General features: G+C 39.1%; 1 protein-coding gene and 1 long non-coding RNA gene across 2 annotated transcripts; both read left to right on the top strand.

Moving 5' to 3' along the window:
* The first annotated feature begins 45 nt into the window (after positions 1 to 45).
* On the top strand, positions 46 to 18,753 carry LOC111322444 (phosphatidylinositol-3,5-bisphosphate 3-phosphatase MTMR2). The gene is made up of 25 exons (XM_022925545.2): positions 46 to 192; positions 1,181 to 1,349; positions 2,430 to 2,490; positions 3,335 to 3,426; positions 4,434 to 4,544; positions 5,153 to 5,224; positions 6,599 to 6,628; positions 7,796 to 7,879; positions 11,354 to 11,428; positions 11,873 to 11,947; positions 12,220 to 12,330; positions 12,571 to 12,651; positions 13,298 to 13,389; positions 13,538 to 13,631; positions 15,541 to 15,639; positions 15,826 to 15,885; positions 16,239 to 16,286; positions 16,377 to 16,469; positions 16,735 to 16,796; positions 16,956 to 17,007; positions 17,171 to 17,218; positions 17,408 to 17,455; positions 17,674 to 17,757; positions 18,155 to 18,202; positions 18,302 to 18,753. The coding sequence occupies exons 2-25, from the start codon at positions 1,230 to 1,232 to the stop codon at positions 18,431 to 18,433; spliced, it is 1,872 nt and encodes a 623-aa protein (XP_022781280.2). The 5' UTR covers positions 46 to 192; positions 1,181 to 1,229; the 3' UTR covers positions 18,434 to 18,753.
* Positions 7,899 to 10,920, top strand: LOC148724133 (uncharacterized). Its single transcript, XR_015991562.1, has 2 exons — positions 7,899 to 10,625; positions 10,788 to 10,920. It is a non-coding gene; the product is annotated as an uncharacterized LOC148724133 (long non-coding RNA).
* Positions 18,754 to 19,379: the final 626 nt, after the last annotated feature.

The raw sequence follows: 19,379 nt of genomic DNA on the forward strand, positions 1-19,379 counted from the left end.
ATCTTAATCATTTGCAAGTAATTTTCACTTCGCGTGACCGAAAAAGTTAAGCAGATATATCTCTGATGTCATTCATACCCAGACTCTTCAAGACTCTTCAAGACCCTTATTCCAAACCGAGGCTAAGCTGTTCCCAAATATCCAATATGGCCGAGAAAACTCCATGAGAATTCCTGGAACAATATAACTCCGGTGAGAAAACTGTCTCCGATTTTTCCCTTCGTGAACATTTTATCTTAACTCTTGCCTTTTGATTGCTAACCTAATTTTCAGGCTACGAAACAGTCTAAAGTTGTGTATGTAGATGTTTTGTTTGAAGGAGGGAGTGACATTAACTATTTCTCTTTGAGAAATGCAACATTTAAATGTGTATAGATGTGAAAAACCTCGATACTAAGCCATTTAAAGTAATTCGACTTAATGAGGGCTCTAGTTATTTTGAAAATCTCTCAGAAAATAAGTCAAAATTTAAAGAAAATTCGTGTATTTTCAAACGTAATGATTTTGGTCCTAATGTTTTGTAGCAGTTGGCAAATTTTTGTGGATAGTATCCAATGATAAGGAAACAATTGACCGGTATGTTATTTTCTTGACAAGTGCCACCTGGTTAGCTCAATTGGGAGAGCGCCGGACTGCTGTGTGGGAGGTCGAGAGTTCAATACCGGCCGGACCAACACTCAGGGTCCTAAAATTAACTGAGAAGAATATGCTTCCTTTCTTTAACATCAAGAAATGGTTAGATATTCTAGTCTTCTCGGATAGGGACGAATAAATGGAGGTCCCGTCTCCTGCAGGGTTAGGGGCAGGAGACGTTAATTTCCCACGCACGAGATTACTGTGTGATGGATGTCCTCCCCTGGGGTGGGTTGGGTGGGTAACAGGACCCCCGTTGATACCAGTGTTTACTACACTGAAGGGGCTATCCTGTATAAATATAGATGTCTGTCTGTCTATGCATTTTTCTCAGGTGTCTCACTCCCAGTGGTTGTTCATCCACCCAAAATATTCACTCAGTTTCCAAAATGTGCTTGGCCAAAAAAATGTGTATGATCGCGGTGATGGCTCCTACATTTAAGTTTGTGTTATGCATATAACTTCATTAACTCAAGATAAATGACATTTTCATGCATTTTTTTTCATAACAGTAATATGTACTTATAGATATATTTTGTTAACATAGTTTGTAGTGCTGAAGGTGATGTAAACATCAAATTTTGAAGAACTCACGCATGGACAATATCCAGAAGAAAGGTGGTTCACACGGGAAGAGCTCAGAAGGAAGCTCTGCCCAACACAGAGCACATTCACCAAATAATGATCTATCTGAAGATGGGTATTCAAGGGATAGAGTAAGTTCTACATGATAGATCTACTGTGGTAACCTTCTAGAGGGCCAAATTATTGTCTTCCTTGAATCTGGAAAAGCTCCAACTTATGATTCTTAATCATTATTTCCAAAACAATAATCTAATACTTTTAACATCATTGACTTTCACTAACTTAGAGGGGGAAATTCTTACAAAACTGTGGTGCTGCATTGGTGGGATGTACTATAACACAATAATTTGGTTTTATCAACTGAGTTGATATAATTGTAGATTGGTCACTGTAAAGACATTGTAAAGCTGGTGTCTCAGGCATCCACTTTCAATTTTAGTTACTATGGACAGCTGGTTGAAATATCATTATTCATTGATATCATACATTTATATATAATTATCATTATATTCATTTTACTAAATATACTGATCCAACTGCATTTATTTATTAAGTGAGACAATTTAACACAGGTATAGTGGCCTTTCTGAGTGTGGAATGTTGCAATTTCATCACAGCTGGCTTCTTTGAGTTCTTGAAAAGTTCATTAGTAGCCTTTTCTTAGCAGATTTGCCAGCCCTGCAATTTGGTAGTTGTATTTGATCTAACACTGAGTTGTCTAACGTCTACGATAGCCGTAAGGCTTGTATATCCCAGGGTCCCACCATCCCTAGAAGAGAGACAGCAGTTCACTTGTATTTTACTTAACCACCTCCTGGTTAGCTCAATGGATAGAGCGCTGGACTGTTGTGCGGGAGGTCGAGGGTTCGAGCCCTGGCCAGACCAACACTCAGGGTCTTAAAATAACTGAGAAGAATTTGCTACCTTTCTATAACATCAAGAAATGGTTAGATATTCAAGTCTTCTCGGATAGGGACGAATAAATGGAGGTCCCATCTCCTGCAGGATTTGGGTAGGAGACGTTAATTTCCCACACACGAGATTACTGTGTGATGGATGTCCTCCCCTGGGGGTGGGATGGGTGGGAGGGTGGACTAGCACGAATGGTTCCTATGTTCCTTTCTAGTCCTTCCCCACTGCAAAACTTAATGCAGTGAAAATGGACTAAATTAAATTAAATTAAACTTATGATAGTTATATGATCGTTTCAGGCCGACACCATCTCTCAAGGTGACCTCAAATTGCTTGATGGGGAGAAAGTTCAAGCAACTGGTAATTCTCACAATAAATTATGTTTGCTGGTGAACAAAGGCAAAGGCTCAAATCTGGCAAAATTACATATAAATTATCTTAACCAAGCGCGAGGGCCGTACTGGGAGAATATTGGGCCGAGGTCTTGACAGTATGGACCAAGTGCAGCGAGGTCGGTACAAAAAAGACCGAGGGCTGATGTTCTTCCAGTACGGTCTCGAGCAAGCTTGGTTAATAAGAGATTTATTATACGACTGAAGTTCAAAGGGGCACAAGTGCGGTATCATTCAGGACCATTCGGGACAGTGCCAGGTCCAATACAGAGAGAATATTGACTGGCAATAGAGCATTTTGGTTGGTTGATTTTAGTTATTGGCCCTCTGACTGCTCGAGTCGTGTAATAATTTTAATTATCGACTAAAACTGAGATGTTAAATTGGTACATCATTAAGGATTAAGTGATTGGATTCCAGACCTTTACATCATGAGCTACAAGAATTGCTTCTATTCTGAGCTTAATTCTGTAACTCCCTGTAGTGATGAACACATAACTTCACCCTATGAAACCCATTATCCAGCAAAGAGCTAACAAGATTAACTAAACTAATTAGGCAGAGGTTGTTTTCTAGATCTAACGCCAAATTCTTGTGACTAATTGAAAGGGAATGCGTAGCAGCTAGAGGGGAGAATTAAGGATTAACAGCCTAAAAAATTGTGATGCAGGACATAGACTGTGTGATATAATTATATTGAAATTAAAGGCTCACAATTATACACTCATATATAAAGAAGACATCTTAATTTGGGGGTGCAGCATGCAGGTGTGACACGGTGTTCCTTATTATACTTTGATTTGCATCAACAGCAAAAGAAGTTACCTATTTGTGTCCCTTCTCTGGACCTGTGCATGGTATACTTCAGATTACCAATTACAGGCTTCATTTCAAGGCAGATGATGTAAGAATTTCAAATAACTACAGATTGTAATAGTGACAGTGCATTTAGACTCGCCATCTAAAAATTTCTGCTAGTTTTGATTGTATTGATTAATATGTGCCCTGCTCCCAAATCAAATCCCATTAAAGCTTCAATCTTTTTCAGGCTTGTTTTCTGCAATTGCTTAAATTACAGCTCACCTGTGCAAGAGTTATTTTGTCAACAATAATTAACAATTGGTTCATGCTTTAGCGTGCGCTATCAAGTTATGGAGCACGCGGGAAGTTTGGAGAGCACAAAAGAAGCGTAAGAGTTGCCTGAGGCGATGGCCGAGGGCAACTCTAGCTTCTTGAGTGCTCTCCAAACTTCCCACGTGCTCCATAACTCGATAGTGCACAGCTGAAAGCATGAACCAATTGTTTTAGAACATAGCCGGTGGAATTGTGCATCAAATGCGACGCGAAAAACGGACAACAATATCAGTTGAAGCGAATCGTGACAGTGCTGATGCCGAGTCTCCTTTTCCTTTGTTTTTCTCTTTTTCAGCCTCATTTAAGAACTCTAGCCCATGGGAAAAGGTTGAAACATTGTCTTCGTTTTCGGACTAGCAGGCCGAGTTTCTGTTTGTATCCATTATTGTCGCGAAATGTATTATTTTTCCCCGCACTAGCAATGGCCGCTCGCGCAAAAAAAAAATTTCTGGCGAAGTCGGATTTGCTGATGCTATCAGCGTGCACTATCGGGATTTTGAGCACGCTTACGTATAATGAATTTGATTGCGCGACTCTGCTAGCTATGTTCTAACATTGAATAGAATTTTAATGTAAATTAGTTTAAGGTGAATAATTCAATGATGCAGAATGCGAAGCCCAAAATGTGCCATAATTGTAGCATTATTAACCAAAGATAGAAGAGTGAAGGAGGTACTCTGTTCAATTGAATGAGGTAATAATTTTATAATAATATATTGTAAATACAACATATAGTTTTGCATGTTGAATATTATTCTTGTTATCCCTTTACTTTAGGACCCACCCTTCACAGTAGAGGTACCTCTTGGTACTATTTATAGAGTAGAAAAGATTGGTGGGACCACCAGTAGAGGAGAAAATGCCTATGGTTTGGAACTATACTGCAAGGTACTGTCCCCTAAATGTCAAGAAACTTACTGTAGATAATATTAAAGCTTTGTACTTCAAGGAAAATGCAGCCTGGTGGGCTGATGTTTTAAGTTTTTCATTTGAACCCACTTAGATCTTCACCAAACTTATTTTTGTTCTGGTTTATGCTTACTGATATGTCTAGTGTTTTGGCAAACTATTGTTATTTTTAATTTGGGAAATTTTATCTACTAGAGGCTTTTCTCTTTTCAATGTGACTGGGAAAAAGTTCATTTCAATATTTTATTGCTAATTTATTTATAACTATTACTAGAATTGTTTGTCAGGTTTCCCCTGCAGCACTATTTGCCGTCAGAAAAAGATTGGCTTTCAGTTGATTTTTGTGTAAAATTAATGTCTGGCCAGCAATTCAAAAATGAGTGTACAGTAGTGTCCCCCATGAATCACAATCAGTGCATCAAGATTTGTTATTCTTTTTTATTTGAAGGTTAGGGGAAACTTGAAATACAGGGTCACACCCACCCTCCCTCACCCCTGTTGAACATTCAGTCTTGATCATCAATTTTGACTCTAAAAATAGGGTACCGGTATTAATTCGATTTATATAATTATTGATTCATTCCCAGGACATGAGAAATCTTCGATTTGCACACAAACAAGAGAATCACTCCAGACGACTAGTCTATGACAAGCTTATGGTATTTATCTTGAGTCTCTGTCGTGATTAAAACACCGATGAATGTTGTTGCAGTTTTGGTAAATTCAAGATGGTCTTTGCCAACAAGGGCTGACATTTTGTATAATGGATTTTTTAATGAACACATTTATTTATGATTGAGCTCCTGGCAAATGTCGCTCAAGATGATTTCCTACCTGATTGAGCTGTATAAATATATTCATTTAAGCTGTAGAACCTAAACAAGGGAAATGAAAATCTAACAAGCTTAAAATTATATTGTACACATAATCTATTTTTTCTCGATTTTGGCAACTCTTCATTTTCCTTGATTTATCCACTTTGTGTGGTGTATATGTTGTAGTTCAATTTTAGACTTGGTTCAAATTTTATTTTCCTTTGTTCTCGGTCATGTTAATGTATGATAATGAGTTTGAAACAAAGGAAAATAAAATTTGAACCAAGGATAAAATTGAACTACAACATATACAACCAGTACAAAACTGTGTACCATGGTGAAATGAGTTATGACCTCGTACTGTTGACCAGTTGAAAACTGTGTCCCAGAGAGGTGCGTGATTTGCGACCTCCTACGTCATGTGAAAGTCAATTGAGACCATGCATGCATCCAAGTCACATGAGCAACATAAGGTTTACCAAAAACACTTAATATTGCTAGGGTTAGGTTAGTTTTTTCCTTTCAATTGATAATTCAGAAAAATCTTAGAGATATCTAACATTAGAGAATTTGTGAAAAAAAAAAACCATTAATCCTTCATAAATTCCATATATTATAAAAAAATCACAGATTGAAACTGTAATTAATGTAATGTATCTGTTTGTCACATTGAAATGCTGACTAGAATGCAGTCAATGTTCCTGATGGAAACTTTTTTTCCCATGGAAAAAAATTTCCACCAAATCAAGGAATTCAAAATTATCAGTTTATCATACTTGTACAATTCAGGTAAATTTCAATAAAGGTTGAATGAAGTTTATCAAATGAATGAAGGAGTAAGTTTCTCAAGAAACTAGTGCTGCATCGGCGGGGGTATTACAAGATCATGTGGTTTTATCAACTGAATTCAGTCATTATAGAGACATTTGGAGTATTGGCCTTGTGTTAGAGGGAATGACAAAGGGCATTTCAGCACTAATGAACATTTCAGCACTAAAGGACATTTCAGCACTAATGCTTGAAATGTCACTCAGCTTCAGGAACTCTATAGTTTCCATTTTACATTTTATCAACTCAATTGATTAAACCAAATTATCTTGAAGGTTTTCAACAGTGGGCTGTACATTAATAAATAAATAATACTGACACGTGGGTGGGATGGGATTCTTTACCTTAACCATTATAACCTCTAAATGTTTTATTTTCATCTTCATCTAGATTTATGCATTTCCTGCAACAAGTTCAAAGGTGTGGATAAATTCTGATTTTTATTGTTATTAATATTAGCTGTTACTAGTGAATATTGCATTCTACTTTCTTTCAATGGTAGTATGCATGCATTAGTAAAAGGGATCTTTTTTGTCATTAAAGAAAATCTCAATATTCGGTCACTCTTTTACTGTCTCGAACATGTCAGGTGGTGGACACATAAGGTTTACTGAATGTGTGTTGTGATCACCTGCTGTTTTTAGTGGCTGTTTTGTTTCAATTTTTTTTTTGGCATGCTTGGTGAGTGAGAACTGTTGATCATTGTCATGAAATATGACATGGTCAAGAGCTTGAGCCTAAGAAAAGTAACTTGTTTTTGATGAGATGATAACTATGCCTCAAATGTCTCATTCTGTCAAATTACCCAACATTCCTTGCTTTATTTTTTGAGAATACACTATTTCAACATGTAGAATCTTAGATGATATCATGCCACCAGCAAGAACATGACCTTTAATATTATGCTTTATTACATCGCATGCAGTGCCCGTGGGCAAGATGAAGCGAATCCTGTGTTCTGATTGGCCACCTGAGTGGGCAAGGTGGGCCCATCTTGCCCACTTGGGATTGCCTGGATTGATCCCACACATGAAAAAAATAGAATAACAACTATGTTCGTAACTTTTGGACACTTTCAGTGATGGAAACACAAAAAGCGGCAGAAGATAGTCAAAACAGAGAAAACAGAAAGGACTCTTGTGAGTTTGTTGTGCTACAAACACAGTTAGCCTCCTTTCTGGGCTCTCGAAGAAAACAAGTCATTATTAATTCTTAATAAAGCGAAATCTTTTTGCAATATAATAAATCCTTTATTATCTAAGCTTGTTTGGTCAAGATGACTTGATATTAGCCTCGTTCTTTTTTGGTATTTTTATGGACCTCAACTTAGTCTCGGTCTATAAAAATGCAAAAAAAGAACTCGGCCAATATCCAGCCATCTTGACCTCTCCCTTGGTTAATAACATATATATACTGTAGAGCTCACCACAGGTTACCTTATAAGGTCAAACTGTTCCTCAAAGCTTAGAATGATATGACAAACACTTGTGTGAGGCTTGCATACATTACCCTTCATATCCCATAATGGGGATATAAGTTTCACTTCTTTATTTATGTCTATTCATTGGGGATATCTTTGGTTTGCAGCCTTTCTTTGCCTTTACTTACAAAGAAAGATTTGATAACAATGGCTGGGATATCTATGATCCAGAAAAAGAGTTTCAAAGACAGGTAGATCTGAAATAAAAACTTGATATAGGCATTACTAAAAGCAATTAGGTATGTACAGTACACTGTGCAGAAACAAGCACTAACTACTTGTGTCTCTCTTTATATCACATTATTTTATATCTAGAAGCTTCACATACAGTACATGTATGTCCACAGTTGTATTTTCTCGATATTTGTCATTATTATCCAACAGTTACTGTGCTTTGCAGAGTACAAGTAACATGTGTAACAAGTACAAATATATATATCTTATTAGACGTTTTGTTGTGTAGTATTGCTGAGTATTTTTACGAGTTGTGCTGTATTTTGATGAGCCCATAGGGTGGGTCAAAATACAAATAACAAGCAAAAATACTCAGCAATACTACACAACAAAATTTCTAATAAGTTATTTATTATTAAACATGCCAAACTGTCATTTCAGTGCGGGCGAATTTCGCGGATGTTTATTTACAGAGAGTGCGTGACAGAAGTATGCGAAGCGGATTGGAATTGGCACATTGTCATGTTGCTGTTTCTATTTTCTTCAATAAATGAAGAAATTTCCTGGTCATGTAGCTGTTTTTGTTCATTAAATTCATCTAATAAACTTAGATTTACATTTGCCAGCCATTCCTGCTCTTCGTCGCCAGAAATATAATTCAAATTGTCCGCCATTTTTTTTTCCTAACTACAATCCAATTCTCGCGATGCAAGAAAACCTGTTTAACCGGTACTCTAGAGTACAAATAATGTGTGATGTTTGTACTCGTCTATGGTGTTATTTGTACTCTACGAAGTGTAGTTGGATAGTAATGTGCAATACTTGTACTCCAGAAATATCCGTGAATTTTGCCCGCACTGAACTAACAATTAGGCGTGTTGGATAGTAAATCTCTTATTAGACATTTTGTTGTATAGTGTCGCTGAGTATTTTTACTCAGACAGTGCAACTTGCAAAAATACTCAGTGATGCTACACAACAAAATGTCTAATAAGATATATTACTTGTTATTATTCATTTTTATGTAACATGAACTCTACATGATATTATGTTTTCTTATGTATATGACAACGATCCTTCGCAGTAAAGCACTATTTGAGCAATAGTGAAAATCAGACCTGAAAAAAATTTCAGGCCTGTACGGGATTCGAACCACTGACCTCTGCGATACTACTGCAGCGCTCTACCAATTGAGCTAACAAGCCAACTGGGAGCAGGCCATCAAATTAATTCGATATAAACCCGTAGATGATAAATCAAACAACAACAAACATATGAAACATATGTGTGAACTGCGGTTATGAGACGTATATGAGAATGATCCTTTGCAGTAAAGCACTATTTGAGCAATAGTGAAAATCAGACCTGAAAAAAATTTCAGGCCTGTACGGGATTCGAACCACTGACCTCTGCGATACTACTGCAGCGCTCATATATGTCTCATAACCGCAGTTCACACATATGTTTCATATGTTTGTTGTTGTTTGATTTATCATCTACGGGTTTATATCGAATTAATTTGATGGCCTGCTCCCAGTTGGCTTGTTAGCTCAATTGGTAGAGCGCTGCAGTAGTATCGCAGAGGTCAGTGGTTCGAATCCCGTACAGGCCTGAAATTTTTTTCAGGTCTGATTTTCACTATTGCTCAAGATCAGTAGCACAATCATCACTCCCAATCCTGTAACATGCCTTAAAAATAGCAAAATTGATACTTTTGACCCAAATCACTCTTTTAGCTTCATTTTACCCAGAATATGACAAGTCTTGCTGTTTTTTTGAAAAATATTTCATTTTTCGCATGTTTTGTAAGAGTTTTGATTTTACCCAGAATTCTTTGCGGGCGTGGTATTTTCAAGGTTATCAGCTCACCAATACAAGAAAACCATATAAATAAAACAATGTTTAACCTTTTAATAGACATTTCATATTACATGGAGGCCAGTATCTCCTCATTGAGAATCACAGGTACTCTATACACTGACTTTCTTCCTCTCTTTACAGTGCGAAGGTCAGAACAAATGTGCCTCACAGTCGCTGCATGAACAATGGCAACTTTACTTTCGTCAAGTTTATATGTCATGTCGATTAGGTTGTCTCTTAGGAAAAAGTTTCCTTTAAGAACTTCCTGCCCTGTGTTGTAAATGCTGCCATAAGCATCTGTCACATCTGCTGCTAGCTCCTCAACTCCGTCACTGTTGACTTTCAAAAGATAATAGTCATAGCTGGAGTCGGCATCTGCTGCAACTGCAACCACACTGCCTGCTACGGCTAAGTCAGCTATTCTGACAGCTGTTTCTGTTGTCACTGCCACAGTGTCTTCCTGTGCATTCCTAGTAATTGCTGGTGATGCTTCTCTTTCAATCTTCAGCTCTTTCCAGTCATCAACCCACTCAGAGTTAGCACAAGAGTCACCAGTTTTCAAACAGAAAATTATGGCCCTTAAAAATGCCTTGGAGCCCCCCTAAATAATGATATGAGGAGAGGTTACAGAGCTTTAGTTCGTGAAGAAAGCATGGCGTGTTTACGGAGAGAATTTCGGGTTTCAAGACGGTTGAAGACGCTGAATTTGCCCACACTCTGTTTCGTAAACAAAGTTAAGATGGCGAAAATCGTAGCGACTCAATCCGAAGCTAATATTTTAGCCGTTTTTAAAGCTGTGAGCTCAAAACTATGGAAATAACAAGGTGAACTTGTGAGCATTCCGATCTGCTCAGTTTTGAAAGCCCATTGTACTTTGTTTGGATCAGAAGGTTGAAGGAAAAGGTAAGATGGCAAGAAATATTATTGCGTAACCCCGTTACAATAAACCGTAGCGACTTCTTTAAACTGTATTTTCTCTGTTTGTATTTATTGCTTTTGATCAATTCTTTGCCATGTTAAAACTCAAGGTATGAGCATTTAGTTCGTATGTTTTTATCTTCATAGGTTTCAAGGTTGGCTTGCAATGGACAAGTACTTTCTGAATCTCCATTCTCTAAACAGCAGCGTTACAGGAAGGATATTCAAAACTGATGAATCCTTTGATGTATATCAATAAACTTAAAATGTTGAAACTTTGCTCAATTGTAGTGTTTATTGTGTGTTATTATTAGGTGTAATCCATTTCTCCATGCGAGCTTCCTTTTTTACAAAAAATTGGTTTTGAAAAATTTTACCCTAAGAATTGTGTTACGCGTTACATTCAAATATGGACCCTTTTTCAATCTTTTTTGTTTATTTTCTCAGAAACAGTAATGTGTTTTACCCTTCTATTGCCTTTATAGTAATCACCAAAGACAACTTTAGCTGTGAGCAAAAATCTGGCTTTTTAGTAAATGTTAAACATGAGAAATCAGTGAAAGTTTTTTGACAGCACCAAATGGGCGTGGTGATTGTGCTACTGGTCTCAAATAGTGCTTTACTGCGAAGGATCGTTCTCATATACGTCTCATAACCGCAGTTCACACATATGTTTCATATGTTTGTTGTTGTTTGATTATGTTTTTTGACAGAATGTACCTAATGAGTGTTGGCAAATCACAAGAATCAATGAGAAGTATGAGTTGTGTGATACCTATCCTGCACTGGTATGACTTTTTCTTTGTTTTCTTTTGTTGTGTGTCTCTTGAGAAAAGTCAGGGCTCATGAATTCCACTAAGCCATTTAGATTTCTGTTCCTTAAAGCCACCACTCCACATTCCAATTCAAACTGGAAACAGTGCACAAAAAGCTGCCAATGAAAGTGCTGCTGCTAGATCCAACCAACTTTGCTAATGTTGTTTGAGTGAAGTGCTAGGGGAATTAAAATTTCTTCTTTGACTGTGAGTGCAGTGATGAAAAAAACTTTACTCCATCTAAAAGCACATGTTGTCTGGTTTTGTGTGTGGTCTGGACAGTGTTTTAGTCATGTACATATTAGCTAACTCGTTTTTGTGGTGGCTAGCAAAAGTGTTGATGGAATCAGATTTATTTATTTTTACCTTGTTTCCTAGTGCACATGCAGATCACTCATGCTTGACACTCCATTTTAGTTTGCAGTTCCTGCTTCTGTTTCCGATGAAGATTTGAAGAAAGTTGCTACATTCCGCAGCAGAGAGAGAATTCCAGTGAGTTCTCTAATAGATACATCGCTCTAAATCTCATTTCAAAGATAGCCAAGTTATAGTGTAGTCCTTAAAGTTAAAAAATAAAAACATACAACTTGCCTTAGAAATCATACAAGTTCATTTTGTTCGAAATTAGGGCAGAAATAAAAGTTGCAGTTACCTGAGCACCCACTTCCTTTGAGCAACTGTAGGACAAAAGACTTGGTAGATCTTGTCATTCTTACCATTTGTTTCTCTTTGTTTCATTATTTTTTCATTTTGAATTATGCTAGGTACTCTCTTGGGTGCATCCAAAGAACTCTGCTTCTATTACTCGAGCCAGTCAGCCTAATGCTGGACTTGTTGGAAAAACCAGAAACAAAGATGATGAAAAATACTTTCAGGTTAGATACGTCAGTTTGATTGATATTTGCAGTAGTAAACCTTCCATTACTACTGAGTGCAAACTGTTGGGTCACAGTTTGTGGTCTGCTATTTGTTTTCAGTTGGCGTTTAGCTTTTAAGATCTCCCATTTTTGGGAGGATCTCGATTCTCAGTCCAGAACCTTTTTTGCTAAGATCATGTCTTGCCAAATTGAAACACAACTGAAAGGAGTCATTATTCAGTTTTGTTCTGTTACCAGGCCATCCTAGAAACTAATGCAAGAGGACATAAACTGATCATCATGGATGCAAGGCCCAAGATTAATGCTCTGGCAAATCAGGTATTTTGAACATATTTCAAGTTTTGCAAGTATTGTAGCCGATTCCATACAGTCAGTTTGTGGGGAAGGGTAAAATAGCAGGCCAAGCAAGAGAAAAGTGAATGGGGAACAGGTTACTCCTCAAGACCCTTTTTCTCCTTCTCACTTTTTTTCCAACTGGGTCATTTGTTCATTTTCACTCACTAAGCCTGGTACACGCCACAAGTTTTTTTTTAACGTGGGCTTTCCAAAGGAAATGCCCGAGTTGAAATTCCGGCTTGGATTTCTTTTTGTTTTTTTTTTGTTTTTGTTTTGTTTTTTGTTCAGGGGTAAATTGCAGTCAATTCCTTAACATGCAAATGCGACATTTTGACTCTGACGCATGTGCGACTTGTTGACTGATGAGCACATGTCATGGTGTAATGGCAGAAGAGGGGAAGTTTTTGCGGTATAAAATCAGCACAGATACTGTGTATAATACGCTTAAAACGGATACAAGATATGCCCACAGCGTTTGCGGTGGGCCCACACTAAAAGATATATAGCGTTTTCAAAGTTTCTTTCCAACAGAAAGCACGAGTGAACGCAAATATGCGTCTAGTTAATTATTATTTTTGGCGTTTCAAGAATTTTAAAATCTTCTGAATTATTGTGGCATTAATTGCAGGCCAAGGGAGGAGGGTATGAGATGCAAGAAAATTACCAGAACACAGAACTGGTTTTCTTGGATATTGCAAACATTCATGTCATGAGAGAAAGGTAATGTATGTCAGTGGTGAATTAGCAAATTTCTTTTTCATTTTTGACTCTTCCTGAGACCATTTCTGAGTGATGTCATTTTTGGTTGTAACCATGTTGTGTTCGATTGTCATTAAAACTGCATTCTCTCCTTTTGTTTCTTTAATAGCTTGCGTAAACTTAAAGACATCTGTTATCCAACAATTGACGATGTTCATTGGCTCACAAACCTAGAGAACACTCACTGGCTGGATTACATCAAGGTCAAATTACTAAATACATAACAGTGTAGAGGTCTTGAAATAGAAAGGGTGGGGTGAGGACTAAAAGTGTACGAGTCGACCCCAAAGATCTACTGTATTATAATTTCTGAAAATGTTCAGCTTTGTTCTTTAGTACAAACAATTATCTTTGGAACCTTGACAAGGTCGAGTTTGTTAGTAATCAATTTATTTTGTGACTTGCATAAGAAGGCAGCTACTGAAATATTTTATTTCATCAAGCGTGATCCTGATACGATGGTTTAGTGATTGATTGAGTGATTGACTGATCGTATGGCTGGCTGACTGTCTGACTGACTGAATGACTGAATGACTGGCTGGCTGACTGACTGACTGACTGGCTGACTGACTGACTGACTGGCTGACTGAATGACTGGCTGACTGACTGACTGGCTGGCTGACTGACTGGCTGAGTGGCTGGCTGACTGGCTGACTGACTGACTGACTGGCTGACTGACTGGTTGACTGACTGACTGGCTGACTGACTGAATGACTGGCTGACTGACTGGCTGGCTGACTGACTGACTGACTGGCTGACTGGCTGACTGACTGAATGACTGGCTGACTGACTGACTGACTGACTGACTGACTGACTGACTGACTGACTGGCTGGCTGACTGACTGGCTGAGTGGCTGGCTGACTGGCTGACTGACTGAATGACTGGCTGACTGACTGACTGACTGACTGACTGACTGGCTGACTGACTGACTGACTGACTGACTGGCTGACTGACTGACTGAATGACTGGCTGACTGACTGACTGACTGACTGGCTGACAGACTGACTGACTGACTGACTGACTGACTGACTGGCTGACTGACTGGCTGACTGACTGACTGGCTGACTGACTGACTGAATGACTGGCTGACTGACTGACTGGCTGACTGACTGACTGACTGAATGACTGGCTGACTGACTGACTGACTGACTGAATGACTGGCTGGCTGACTGACTGGCTGAGTGGCTGACTGACTGGCTGACTGACTGACTGGCTGACTGAATGACTGACTGACTGGCTGACTGACTAATTGGAAGACTCAGTGACCAACGGACTGATTGTATAAAGGGAGTTTGTTTCTAAAGAAACTGTGGTGCTGCGTTGCTGGGGGTAACATGGTAATTTGGTTTTATCAAATTAATTGATGAATGTAAATTGGCCACCATTAGGCTTTAAAAGCTGACGTTTCGAGCGTTAGCCCTTCGTCAGAGCGAATGGACAAAGGGCTGACGCTCGAAACGTCAGTTTTTGAAGCCTTTACGGTGGCCAATTTACTTTATCAACTCAGTTGATAAAACCAAATTACCAACTCACTGATTGGCTGGTCGGCTGACCACTTTGCAAACGAACTGACTGACTACCTGATGGACCAATGAACAGACAAACTAACTTACTGACTAATTTGGATATATCAACAAAGTTGAATTGGTAAATTGGCCACCGTAACTATTACAAAAGCTGACGTTTCGAGCGTTAGCCCTTCGTCTTACGCTCCGACGAAGGGCTAACGCTCGAAACGTCAGCTTTTGTAATCGCTACGGTGGCCAATTTACCATTTCAACTTTGTTGATATATTCAAGTTATTTCGTTACCCCCACCGACGCAGCTCCAAACAGTTTCTTTAGAAGCTATCAGCCTTTATTAACTTACTGACTGATTGATTGACTGAACTGAGTGGTCGCCTGACTACCTTGCCGCTGACTGATTGACGGCCTGTATTCTTGGCTGCCTGGCTGGTTTCTTGACGAACTGATTGACTGACTTACAAGCTCTTTGATCTTCCTGTCGTTTAAAGGACGGACCCGACTAATTGCTGGGCTGAGGGACTATTGATGTCACACTTGTTTTCTTATTGATCCCACTGACTAACTGACTGGTGGAATTCATTGTAGGTCATTCTTTCTGGTGCAGTTAAAATAGCTGATGCCGTGGATAGATGTCGTATCTCAGTCGTTGTGCACTGCAGTGACGGCTGGGACAGAACATCTCAGGTGAGACCAACAAGCACTGCTGGTCAGCGGCTTTGTGCTTTGCCAAAATTTTATGGTCGCCGATTTTCCATATATATGCGTCTCATCATTTCGTGTATTTGTAGATTGAGTTTTTTCAGACGCCGATCTTGGCCTGCAGATTTTAACTAACTGGTAAAGACAATGTATTTTGCTCTTCCTCTTTAGCTCACCGCCCTTGCTATGCTTTTGCTTGATCCTTACTACAGAACCATTGAAGGATTTGAGGTAATTGTTAAATATTTTATGTTGCATGTCATTCAGTCTTACAATGATATACTTTTATATACTTATTGAGGGTGACATCAACAGTTATAAACTGATAAACTTGTGACTTTCAAATTCAAGCAAATTGGAAATAAACATTGTACATAAGCATAAACGTAGTGTTTAAGAACCCCCACTGGCAGGAGGCAGACCAGTGGGCTGTATACGAAGCGCAGCCAAGGAGTTGAACTCGGGGCAACCGAGAACAAATCCAGTGAGTAGCAGGAGGACATGAAACCCGGGACCAACAGATTCAACCAGTGCCCTAAGAAGTCAGCGACACTGCATCAGTATGTATTCTATTTTCTCCACAGGTTCTTATTGAGAAAGAGTGGACAAGCTTTGGGCATAAATTTCAACAGGTAGAAGGTGCACACTTTTTGTTTTTGTTCTTAGGTTTTTTTTATTTTACTTGTTTTCACCGATTAACAACTATTCTCTGGAATTTTTAGCGTTATGGCCACGGAGATAAGAATCACGCCGATGACCAGCGTTCGCCGGTTTTCCTTCAGTTCATAGATTGTGTGTGGCAAGTCACCAAACAGGTTTGTTTCATAGAGCAGTTTTCAAATTAGCGTCGACAAAACCATTTCCATAGTAACCACAACGGCCAATCGGGACAAAGGATGGCATCACAAGGAGCTAATGGGAGTTCGTCGAGGCCTGCCTCTCGTTTTGTTTTTAAAAGAGATGTTGGTACACTAGTATTGATGTGAGACCAACGCGATGTCGATGTAGCTTAAAAACCACTCCACACTGCGAAATGTATTATGAAGAACGCTCAGTCTGTTTTCTGTTTTCGTTTTTCAGTTTCCCTGTGCTTTTGAGTTCAACGAGCATTTCTTGATAACTGTGTTGGATCACCTCACAAGGTAACAGCAACTAATTCTGATTTTCCGAGACACCGAAAACTTATCGAAAGTTACCGGGGCAGTCTAAGCCAAAACCTAGAGCTTAACGGCTGGAACTCGTTCTTATTTCTCAATAATGATTAGAAAACTTAAGTATTTTTGGCCCCTTTTATTTTTCAGCTGCTTGTTTGGTACTTTCTTGTACAACTCAGAGTGCCAGCGAGCCAAAGAGGTGAGCCGTAATTGTGTAGGCTCATTGTAAAGATGGCTGCCTCGTTTCTTCCATTTTATCCACAATGGGTTGTTACCTGTGGGCAACTTGTAATTGCCACCCTTTCGCTTGCTTGCCGATCTCTTGTCTTTTCTCTTCCATTTCTACTTTTGTTTCTTTGTAGGACGTAAAAGTGAAGACGGTTTCTCTGTGGACCTACATCAACACGCGAGTAAGTAACTCATGCGTTTTTTTCCTTTTTCTAAAAGTACTAGTCAGGTAAGGCGGACAAAGCCGTAAGTTTACAGTCGGTGGCTTTCATCGCCTCAATCAAACATACTGAAAATTCCATCCAGTTGTTTGTTTGCTTGTTTGTTTCCCTCTTTGTTGCCACTAATGACATGTTTTCCTCACCTTGCAGCTCACGGAGTTTAAGAATCCCCTGTATGCTCCACATCTCCATCAGCATGTAAGTACAGCACTGTATACTGTTCAGGCTACAAGTGTTAACCGGCAGAACGTACTGTGTTATCCACCAGAGAGAGATTTATCCAGTGGATCACGTTATCCAACCTTCGAATAACCGGAGCCCAGGGTGATAAATGTCTTTGAACTTGGACACTTAAAAAGAGACGTTTATCCGATGAGCTAAACAGTTGCTCATCTTGTTTGTTTGGTATTTTTCAGGTTTTGTTTCCTGTTGCCAGTATGAGAAGACTGGATCTGTGGACTCGCTATTACATTCGCTGGAATCCCACAATGCAACCGCAGGTGGGAACGATTTTGTTTACGTTTAGTATTTTAACTTGTCTGATGTGGAAGAATTGGCAGACATTCTTTGCTTGGCAAGCACTCGCTGTTTCATTCTTTGAAATAGCATTTAGGCAATGTCGTAAGGAGTTTATTTTGGTGTAAATCGTTTTGAAACAAGCTGATAACGAAACTTACTTTATTTCACCACACGAGAGACGAGGAGAGGTTTATTGAGGATCTGGCACTAGTAATTATTAGGGCCAGACCTCCTGGCAGTCTTTTTGATGGCTCGCGTTGCGTAAGGCCGCACACTTACATACAGGCGCGGAATCGCTCTTGCCGAAACGCTAATAATGAGGGCTTACTCTCAGACTAATGTTTTCGTTTGTTTGTTTTTTAATTTCATTTTTTTAAGGAATCTGAGGAGCAGAGAAGCCGCGAGTTACATTTTCTCTGTGAGCAGGTAAGGACGCAGTTTAGGTTGCGGGATCGATCAACTGAAAACTTGTGTAAGGGAATAAAGTGGGCTCGTAACTAATTTCTGCCTGGATTATCCCTGCAGCTACGCCAAAAGTGCGAGGAACTGGAGCGAGAAATTATGGCTCGCACATCTGTTGAAGTACCTTCCACTCCTGATGCCATGTCTGTCAATAGTAACCAATCACAGCAGTGGGCCCAGTCCTCGGCGGTATGATACACGCCGGAGTAACGGCGGCGAGAAAATATTAGCCACTCCAGTGGGCATCTGCCATGGCCCGTTTAATATGAATTTTAGCCTTTATATGTTGCTATGAATTCTGTCACCACTAACATGTGGTAGATTTTTTTTTTGTCAAACATAATTCTAATCCCAAGTTGGCGTTTTTTGGTGAAAGGTGAGATAAAATTGTTCAGGTTTGAACCAAGGTCTCATTCAAATTTAAGTTTCTTTGGAAAGAGAAAAAATGGACAGAAAATGAATCAGTTAAAGTACTCTTGGTTTTTAATAAAATACGTTGCATGAACGTAACATAATTTCTTTTTCCTTGCCACGTGTATCTATCTGGATCTGTACGAGCCGGCGTGATTGTTGAGGATTTTCTGGCGCGAGGCGAACACGAAGCGTGAGTCACGCGAGAGGAGGGGCGCTTGTTATTTTTTTCGCGTTCTTCCCCTCGAGCGTGACTCGTGCTTCGCCCTTGCCTCGCACTCCCCTAGCGCTTGTCTTCGTCTACAAAACGGAAAATTTTTGGCCGGTTCTGTTGGTTATAGCCACTACAACTAAACACGAAACTAGTTGTATGATCAACTTTACCTTATTATATCATAACAGCAAAGGAACTACCTTGTAAAACACCTGGAGACACCCACCGTGAATTTTTGAGAAGGAAAAAGAAAATGTTTCGTTTGCACTAAAATCAAAGAATTCACCTTGTTATCCCTCTTTAACCCAAACTTTTTTTTTTTCACGAATTGTTTTGGATGACTATTTTGGAAAATAATTTGGATATATCAACAAAGTTGAAATGGTAAATTGGCCACCGTAACGATTACAAAAGCTGACGTTTCGAGCGTTAGTCCTTCGAAGGGCTAACGAGGGCTAACGCTCCGACGAAGGGCTAACACTCGAAACGTCAGCTTTTGTAATCATTACGGTGGCC

This window comes from Stylophora pistillata, chromosome 9 (genome assembly GCF_964205215.1).
Source record: "Stylophora pistillata chromosome 9, jaStyPist1.2, whole genome shotgun sequence".
NCBI classification, from domain to species: domain Eukaryota; kingdom Metazoa; phylum Cnidaria; class Anthozoa; order Scleractinia; family Pocilloporidae; genus Stylophora; species Stylophora pistillata.